This window comes from Phaseolus vulgaris, chromosome 2 (genome assembly GCF_051622355.1).
Source record: "Phaseolus vulgaris cultivar YP4 chromosome 2, ASM5162235v1, whole genome shotgun sequence".
Taxonomy (NCBI): Eukaryota; Viridiplantae; Streptophyta; class Magnoliopsida; order Fabales; family Fabaceae; genus Phaseolus; species Phaseolus vulgaris.
This window is the reverse complement of record NC_143499.1, coordinates 44,438,573-44,448,327: the sequence shown is the minus strand read 5'-3', so window position 1 is coordinate 44,448,327 and position 9,755 is coordinate 44,438,573. Positions and strand designations below refer to the sequence as shown.

Sequence of the window (9,755 nt, the reverse complement as noted above, 5' to 3'; positions counted from 1 at the left end):
AAAGTTATTTTATTTTATTTATTAATAATAGAAACTACTTTAAATATAATAATTTTTTTAATTTATAAATTTATCTATAATTTAATAAATAATAAATTTTAGTTTCTAAATTTAGTTTTTATTTAATAATTAGTTTTCTTGTAATATTAAATATACTTTATCATTAAAGTAAAAAAGTAATAATTTAAAAGATTTTTTGATCGATATTTAAAGATACAGTTAAATAGAATTTATTAAAATGAATTTAAATTATTTAGAGTAATTTTCAGCAATTAGTAAATAAGGGAATTACAGAAAATTAATATTTTTTTTATAAAAAAACAATAAATAAAATAAATCACTTTATAAAAAATAATAAATAAATATTAACCCTTTATAAAATAACTCAATTCTTATAAAAAAAATAGACCTCACAACTAACAATTATATATCTTATGTATATATGAATGAAATAGCTATAGGTAATTTAAAAAAAAAAAACATATTTCAATCACTAAATAAAGCTCTGCTGTTTTTCCTTCATAAACCTCCTTGAGTTGCTTCTCATTAGTTTCAACTTTCTCTTCATCCTTTAATTATTCTTCAAGTAATATTGATAATCTACACGAGACAGTAGGTTGAAGTCAAGCTGTTTTTGACATGTCGAAATAAAAATAATAAATAAGGTTCTTTGTGTATAAAAAAATTGTTTTTAATATATCAATATATATTGTAACAAAAAATAATTAATTTAATATAAAATAGTAAATATCATTATAATCATAAAAAGGCATCTTACGATTTTATCTTTTAGTAAGAACCATTTTTTTTATATATATTATAGAAATAAAAGAGTTTTCAAATTAACCGATAATGAATAAAAAATTTATTTAAAAAAATTGTAAATAGAAAATTAGATTTTCCTTAATTGCAATGTTATTGAATCTTATCCTTGAAACAAATGAAGTGTTTTACATTAAGAATTGCAAATATTTTTTATATCACTCGGAAAAACTAATCCATCTCACTCGATATGTTATTTTGTAATATTTTATATACAGATTTTATTATATACTTATCATTTTTATCTCCTTTTCCATCCCATTTATTAGCCTTATGTAATTTTGGTGTTTCTGTTTTTATCATTTTCGTAAAATCTTCCATCAAAGTTACTTCCCACATGAACCATTCTCAAACAATTGTATTGATTTTTTGAATGATTGGATTCATTTATTACTCTCCACCTCCCATATTTTCAATCCAATATATATATATATATATATATATATATATATATATATATATATATATTCCTTCATTTTGTCTAAACCTCAAAAGTTCTTTGGGTTTACATATTTTTGGCTAACTAACCCAAACTATTTTCTTTTCCTCTTTCCCTTTCCCCACAAAAAGCTTCTTTGAGTTTTATTAATTTTCTTTATTATCTTTTGTGGGGCTATAAAGAAGGGTAGGAAAAAGATTGGGAGGGCAATAAGTACAAATTTAATTAAGTAAACCCTACATGCAAAAGTTACCCTTCCAAAGTGCTAAGTCTATTTTTAATTTTCTATATCATAGTTTCCCACATATTTATTTTCCTAAGATTCCCCCTATTGGAATGTGTAAATGTGAAGGGTATTTCCATTATACAACAATTTAGAATTTCAACATATTGTTCCACGTGTGTGTTTCATTTCAAAACATCTTAGGATTGCTTTTATAGTAATTATTGTTTGCATTTTGTCTTCTCATATGAATAAATAATTAAAACTTGATAGCTAATTAGATATTAATTTAGAAACCATTTAACAATAATAGAAACTAAAATTTTGTTAGTCTATAATTTAGTCACTATAACAACTAATTATTTTTTTCTCTAAAAATTAATTTATATTTCATGATTTTCTTGTAGTGTTCCTCACACTCTCACACCTCCTCCTTGATTTGCAGGTAATTTGTATTTCTGAAAAACTACTGACATATATTTTCTTCTAATATAGATAGAAAATAAACATCACTTAATATTTCCATTGTCATGAAAGTGATGAATAATTATGTCTATCTATACAAATTAGACGTTCTTTAGTTAAGTTTTATTTAAATGTTAAAAACAAATAATTATATATTTAATTAACATATTTATGTTATACATATCTAGTATATTTAAAGTTTAGGATTTAAGATTTAAGATTTAGGGTTGGATTGTATGAGGTTGATTATGTAATGTTGGGTAATATTGGTCTGATAGCCCATTTGACAAGCGGTTAGGCAGACGTTCTAATAGGAGTTATTGTCAGGTATTATGTATAAGGGTTAGATCACCCTGAAGTGGTTCCTATTTATTTATTTATTTATTTTATTGCTGATATAAAAAATATTTAAAGTTAAAAGTCTTTAAAAGTGCTAGTTTAAATAAATATTATTTTACATAAAAAAATATTACTTTTATGAACAAGAAATTTCATCGAAAATACTAACCAAGTAAAAAATGTATTAAGAGAATAAAATCTCAATATTTTAGAAAATCATTAATTTTTTTTCTTTAAAATTAGTTTTTATTTAATGATTTTTTTTAGAGAATAATATTAAAGAAGTAACATTTTGAAAAAAAAATATTATATATATATAAAGGACTTTATTATTTGTGAATTGTGTATATATTTTATGTTGTCCGTGAGAAAATGATTGTAGGAAACCAAAAAGGAACATGTGTTGAATATGCAAATTGCAGGTCTAGGGTTGCTGATAATTTTATCTTAGATGTAACCCTTTTTTAACACAAAGTCACTTTTATTGTTTTTGAATTTGACCAAAAAGAAATAAGAGATGTTACCAAATGTGGTCCAAAAGACCAAAACTTTATCTCTGCCGACCAAATTCTCCATACTAATAATACTGTTACTTCTTCTCAGGTTGAAATAACTTCTCAAAAGATAAGGGTTTAAAAAAAAACTTAAAAGACTATTTTTATAAGAAAATAATTATAACGCTCAGTCAAAGTTTTAACGAATTTTCTAATATTAAATTATAATATTTTTTTATAACTTATAAAAAAAATTGTGGATATTCAAAAGTATAAATTTGATAAAACTTATCACGTATTAAGGATAAAAGTATCTTAAATGACAAAATTTTAAAAGAATATATACTATTGGATTTGAAAGTAATTGAACACTTCTATATCTTAACAAAAACATCTCTATTACAATGGTCATATCCAGATAATAATTTTAATACAAAAGTTTTACAACACTATTTAATTGTACTTATGCAATATAAAATTTAATATTTTTCGTCATAAGAAAAAGAAAAAAGAAATTATATCTTAAAAATATCTATTTCTACTATCAACCAAATAAAAATTTATTGTAATTTATTATAGTATAATTGTTATAAAATCCTTATTAAAATAAAAATATAAAAAAAAATCTTTAAAATAATATGATAAAGTGAAACATTAATAAAATGTTAAAATTTAATGTGATAAATTCTTGAAATGGAAATGATATAAGGCACTACTGTCAACTTTTGATTAACTACGGAGTTGTGACTTTTAGGAACACTTTAATACTTTTTTAGTGGACCAATCCAATGGGGTACGAAAAGTAACCAAACAAAGGGCTTTAGATACCACTTATTACCTGAAAAAAAGTAAACTTATTCTAGTTTAAATTCTATCGATGATTTAGAATGATAAAAAAATTATATGTTTATATAAAAAAACGATTTCAATTCAGAAAATGCGAAGGAATATCACTAAAACTAGTTTAAATAATAGGAGTAAACATATTTATTAAATAAAAATATGGGTCCATATTAAAATACAAAACTCCATATTTTTTTATTTTTTTTAATAATATATTTTTCATGCGATAACAAATTATTGTTGTTGTTTGAGATTTCAAGTTACATAGTGATATTTAAAATAAAATGATTTTTTTTATTTAGTGATTTTTTTTATTTATATTAAGAAGTGAATTTTAAACTTAATTCAATTTAATAATATATAAAAAAAATTAAAATATTAATTATTTTTATTATTTAACAAATACCAATTTAAGATAATTTTTATAATTTCACAGAAATAGTCAAATGTAAAAACAAAAATTAACGTGAAGAACTAAAGCAATATAGAAGAGTCAATCTCTCATTTCACTTTCACTTCCTCTTAGTTTATGTTTGGATCAATAAAATTGGACGAAATGAAAGAAAAAGATAAGTGGTATTTTTAATGTTATAAATTATAAGAGTTGATTAAAAAGTTATAGAATAGATTTTTTGTTAATTTATTATTTGAAATTATTTTTATTTTTTAGTAATTTGGATAGAAATGTTATTATTTATATCTGGGTAAAATTCTGCGGAACACTCACATAATTCGCAAATCACACGGCTGAGTGTTTATTTTTTGTTAAATTTTGAATGCAAACTCGCACTGGGTTAATTAGGTTTTAGGGTGTTTCTTTCTGCACCCTTTAAATTCGTAAAATTGTTTAAAATGCAAACAATAGAAACAAAAATTTTATAGTACGAATTTAAACTGAGGAACCATATGTGTACCTAACTATACTTAAATTTTGTATAATAAGAGTAAATGATAGTTTTTCTCTTTAAGAGAGAATTTAGATTTTGGAAGATAATTTAACTTAAGTGTGTACAAAACTGTAAATTCGTCTTTAAATTTTTAATTTAATATCAAATTGCTTGTTTAAAGGTACAATACAATTGAGGATCTGATTGATCATTAAACATTAAATTTTAACTAATTATTTTTAGAGATTCTTAAGCTAACATTTTTAGTATAATTTTGCTTTTTTATTTACTGAAAAATTAGCTTAATTAAGTTTCAATTACACGATGAATTTGAATATTTTTAATTAAATTTTTATTAATAATAAATATTAAAAAATTCGATATTTTCAACTAAATTCTTGTGTTCTAATAATTTTGCTTTTATTATTTATGTTAAAAAAATAAATAAATTACTTTTACATCTATTTTGGATCGGTAACGTCATTGAAATTAGTATAGAATTTAAATTGAATGAAATTATATGTATTTAAAAATAATTTTATGTAAATGTTGATGGTTGGATGATGCATTTAACTAAAGGTTCTATAGGTATAGATCATTTTGGGCATATATCAGATTAATTTATATCTTCAATTGGAATAGTTTTTAAATATGAATTTGTATTCTAGCAATTTAATATAAATGAGAAAAACATTATATTACCCTTTATTTTTTATAAACTAAAAATATTGCAAAAAGTATATAAGAAATTCATACTCTACTAAAAGTATTATACAGTATCAATATTACTAAAAGTGATGTCATTTTTGTAGGAAGCAGAATCCTTTAACCAACAGAAAATGGGTTTCCAATCAATTCTTCTTAAATTTTATTGGTCATACGGTAAAATGATCTTACAAAATCACGCAACCTTATTTAAATGTATCTATCAATGAACATAAATGTCGTCTTCATAATTTTTCTCTTACTCAACAGTTTATACATGTGTAGCATAACTGCCTTTCCCAGTTCCACAAGATCAAGAGGCATAAGAATATTTGAAGTGTAATAATGTCTTGAACAAAGACTATATTAGTTCAATATATAAAATGTTTTTCTTAGATTGTTCAAAATTTGCTCTTTTCCGTTTTACTTGATAACATAAAAAATGTATTAAATGAAGGTATAGCTGAATGATTGTTATCTTTTTGTGCTGAAATCAATTTTTGGACAATGGCGCATCACCCACCCACAAAATGCCATTTCACCAGTGTTTTCTCTGACTGGTGCCACCTTTGTTTTTTCCGAAGAAGGCATTCTTGGGTTTTGGCAGCTCATGGAGATCCATCACCTGGATCGTTCTTTGCTTTTTGGCTAGACACACAGCAGACACACAAGATAATAGTCAGTATATAACCTTTTAGCATGCTTTGAAACTAAATGACGGAAGAAACAATACGTAGATAGCAAGAAAATGAAAATTAAATAGAAGTAAAAAATTCACCATTTGCAACCTCTTTGTAGTTCTCTATAAGTCGCTTTCTTGCTGAAGCAAGTTTATCCAACTCAAAATTGCTCTCTCTTTGTCTCTGCAATCATTCAACAAGTCAGGACTACTCACACTATGATCTTGCACAGGTACTGCATAATGGAGCTTTTATTATTGTAGTTTGGTTTTAAACTTGTTTCGTGATTTTGAAACAACAACCTCCACAATTTAGTAGCCACATTTAGAAGATCAGATCAGAGACTCCAGAAAGGTTATAAATTCTTATCAATAAGTTGAGGTGCAAGAGTAGGAGTAGTAACTGATGCCGATGGTTGTGGGGGAGATTCTTTGCGAGGAATTGCTTTTGGTTTTCGTTGTTGTGGTTCAATGTTGTTGTGCTCTGACCCAAAACTCTCATCTGTATGAGTAGGAAACATGTTACTATGTCAAACAAATCCAAACGAGATACAAATGAAGCTTGAAATCTAATATTGTACTCACTGAGTGCATTTGGCGAGTCTGCAAAATCGGGAATCTATGGAAGGAACAGAATATTAGAAAGACAATTTGTTAAGAAAGAAAAACTTCATCTTCTTTTCATGGAAAAACACTGAATCGTTAAAAGATTTCTATAACCTGACGATGCCCATTTTGCAGGATTTTCTCTTGTGGCGAGTCCTCGTCAGCTGACATGCCAACGAGATATATAAATAAACGAATTTCAACATTTTCAACTTAATAAAACCAAAGTCCTTCATAACACATTTTCATTTGAAAAACTAATTAATTTTCTCAAACAAAGATTACCCACGACAGTAGTAGTCGCTTCTCCTGGCGTCTTCAACTTCATCCATTCATCTATAATCTCCTTCCATTTCCTGCATAAACACGTAAAAGTAACAAAACAAATGTTCAGCAAAATTCATCCATTAAAATGTTTCGATTAACACTCATTATTCACATTCTAAAAAACAAACAGAAAATAGTTAGATTCAAAACCTGACGAGCAACTTCACCAATTTCTTAACGTCATTAGACGAATGCTTTCTCAACCGATTCACATGCCTCCCAATGTCAGTCTCCTACAGAATCAATTTTACATGAAATTAAAAGATACAAAAATGAAAAACAGAAACAATTAACAAACTGAATGTAATAAAATAAGTTACTTCCAAGGCTTGGAATGTGATATCCATGTCTGCTAGATTCTGCAACAGCTCCAACAACGAATCTATGGACTACGAAAGAAATCAAGATTCATAATTAGAGAGACGAGTAAGCTAAGAGAAACTCCTAAATTGAGAAATGAAAGTAAAAAGACCTGGTGAGGATCTTCAAGTTGCTCTTTAATCTCTAGAATCTTCTTTTGTTCATCATCAAACAAGACTTCGCAAGTTTCCTTTTCCTCCTCCACGGAGGGATTAACATTGCTTTTCATCTCGATTTCTCTAACGTCGTCGACATCACAATTTGGACACGGCGGAGATGACACGGAGCTCGTGGCATAGAGGCGCTCCACGATTCCGTCTCTTCGACGCCTCAATTCATCACTGTGGTCGACAGACGCCACTGCGATGGCGACATCCATCAACATCCAAATGTCGATGCCCGCGCTCTCCAATATGGATCGAAAATCCTTAGAATCCATCTTCCAACCAAAAACCAAAATCAACCTAACCAATTCCTCTTATGTAACAACACAGATCCACCACACAAACAGACAAAGCCAATATATTTATTCTCTCTCTTTTGATTAACTCAACAAAACAACAAAGAAAATAAAATCATAAACTATATTCAACAAAACTCTTTTATCTTTTTTCTTTTTTTTTAGAAATATTAATTATTATTATTTTCATGCGTGCGTTGTTTGTCTGTTGTGTGGGTGTGGGAGAATAGAGATGAACTAACAAGGGGGGGAAAAGAATTTGAGAATTGAGATAATGGCCTCAGGTGTTAAAAAATATTAATTTTCTAGACTCTGTAGAACAATTATTATTTTATTAGAATAATTCCTCACAGTTAATATTTGATCATGTCTCAAATTCTCAAATGATAGATATTTAAAGATATTGAGCGATGGAGATTCCATTCATTTAAATTTAATATTTTTAATTTCAGAAATCAGAACCACTTCAAATTTGGTTGAATAAAAATATAACTAAATTTTATTTTATCAAGTACATATTTTTGTTTTTTTGTTTTATTATTAAAATAGTGAATCATTATTAATATTGTTCATTTTTATGTATTTTAAATTTTAACTGGTTATCATTCTCCTTACTCCGATTCGGTTTCTATTTACCTTTATTATTGAATCAATCGCATCAGGGTTTTAGTACAGAGAAATTAATACATGTACATTGTATCTTACCTATACCACTAGATGGCATTGTATATTGTAAAATAAAAAGTTGCAGTCATTAAAACATGACAAAGGGTAGAAAAATGTAATAAATTTAGACAGTTATTTATTTTAAACTCAAGTTTTGAATTTTAAACAACTTAAAAAATTAAATTTAAAAAAAAACAAACAAAAGGAACTAATTTCTTACAATTTAACCCTTTCAATTTTTTTAAAAAAATTGAAATAATTCTTTCCAATAAAAAAACTACCTACACAGTAAAGAAATCACATACAATAAAATTAGAAATTTTGTTTATTTTTATAATTACACTTAATAAAAATATTTTTATAATTTCATTTCAATAGTTATTATAATAATAGTATTTTTTGTCAAAAAAGAAAAAAATGAAAAATATTTAGATTATTTATCTTTTAATAAAAAATGCTTTTTTTATTTAATAAATTATATAATTGAATAATTTATTTGTATTCTAAAATAATTAAATAATTTATCGTTTTAGAAATAATGGTTACGTATATATAATAATTTAACTTTTAATATATATATATATATATAATTTTTTTAAAGAAATAATATACCCATTATAATTTAATAAATAAATTACTTAACAATATAGGTAGTAGGTAAGTTCAGATAGGACCGTGAATACTAATTTTTGTTTTATTTTCGATTTAAAAAGTTTATTATCACAAGACTACAAGATTATAAAAATTTTAGATTTAAAATTAGTAGTTTCATTTTTAACATGTAATTTATTGTTACAAGATTACAAAATTATCAAACTTTTAATTAATGTTTTCGTTTTTAACATGTGAATAAAAATATATAATAAATTTTGTAATCTATACCTATATATAAAGGGATTCCCCTCTTAACTGCTCTTAATTTTTTTTCCTATTTTATCCTTATATTAATATTTAATTTTATTATTGTATTATGGTCATTGTGTCATTTCTTATTCCCACTTTAACTGCTCTAAATTGTTTTCCTACTTTATCCTTGCTTAATATTTTGTTTTATCAATTTATTTTGGTTATTTGGACATTTTGGATTCTCCACTTTAACTGCTCTAAATTGTTTTCCTATTTTATCCTTACTTAATATTTTGTTTTATCAATTTATTTTGGTTATTTGGACATTTATAATTTTAGAAGTTAATAAAACAGTTTTTTAATTTAATTTTATTTGTTCTCAATACTTAACTGAGAGGAAAGTGGAGAGAAATGAGTTACTTTTCTGTTTTAAACTAATATTCTTCTTTATTAAATAAGCATTTTTTAATTTTAAAATTTTATTTTATTTGTTCTCATAGGCAGGTGAGTGGAGAAATTGGTTACTTTTCTGTTTTAAAACTAATATTCTTCTTTATTAAATAAGCATTTTTTAATTTTAAAATTTTATTTTAT

General features: G+C 24.9%; 1 protein-coding gene across 3 annotated transcripts; it reads right to left on the bottom strand.

The window, feature by feature from the left end:
* Positions 1-5,356: 5,356 nt before the first annotated feature.
* Positions 5,357-7,922, bottom strand: LOC137812448 (Transcription elongation factor (TFIIS) family protein). 3 transcript variants are annotated; one of them, XM_068614422.2, is made up of 9 exons: positions 7,302-7,922; positions 7,150-7,218; positions 6,980-7,062; positions 6,788-6,858; positions 6,617-6,666; positions 6,482-6,515; positions 6,301-6,398; positions 5,996-6,080; positions 5,357-5,865 (listed from the first exon to the last, which is right to left on the bottom strand). In XM_068614422.2, the coding sequence occupies exons 1-9, from the start codon at positions 7,626-7,628 to the stop codon at positions 5,756-5,758; spliced, it is 927 nt and encodes a 308-aa protein (XP_068470523.1). In that variant the 5' UTR covers positions 7,629-7,922; the 3' UTR covers positions 5,357-5,755. The 3 variants fall into 3 exon arrangements, with proteins under 3 accessions (XP_068470523.1, XP_068470524.1, XP_090155088.1); XM_068614423.2 differs by having other exon boundaries at positions 6,006-6,080; XM_090298962.1 differs by having other exon boundaries at positions 7,150-7,211; positions 7,302-7,440.
* Between the last annotated feature and the right edge of the window lie 1,833 nt (positions 7,923-9,755).

Bases quoted from the DNA above. Each gene is read 5' to 3' on its own strand.
- LOC137812448 (XM_068614422.2), bottom strand. From the start codon at position 7,628: ATGGATTCTAAGGATTTTCGATCCATATTGGAGAGCGCGGGCATCGAC. The intron at 7,063-7,149 runs GTAACTTATTTT...TTGATTCTGTAG, and splicing joins TCACATTCCAAGCCTTGGAA to GAGACTGACATTGGGAGGCA. The intron at 5,866-5,995 runs GTGAATTTTTTA...CTGTGTGTCTAG, and splicing joins CTACAAAGAGGTTGCAAATG to CCAAAAAGCAAAGAACGATC.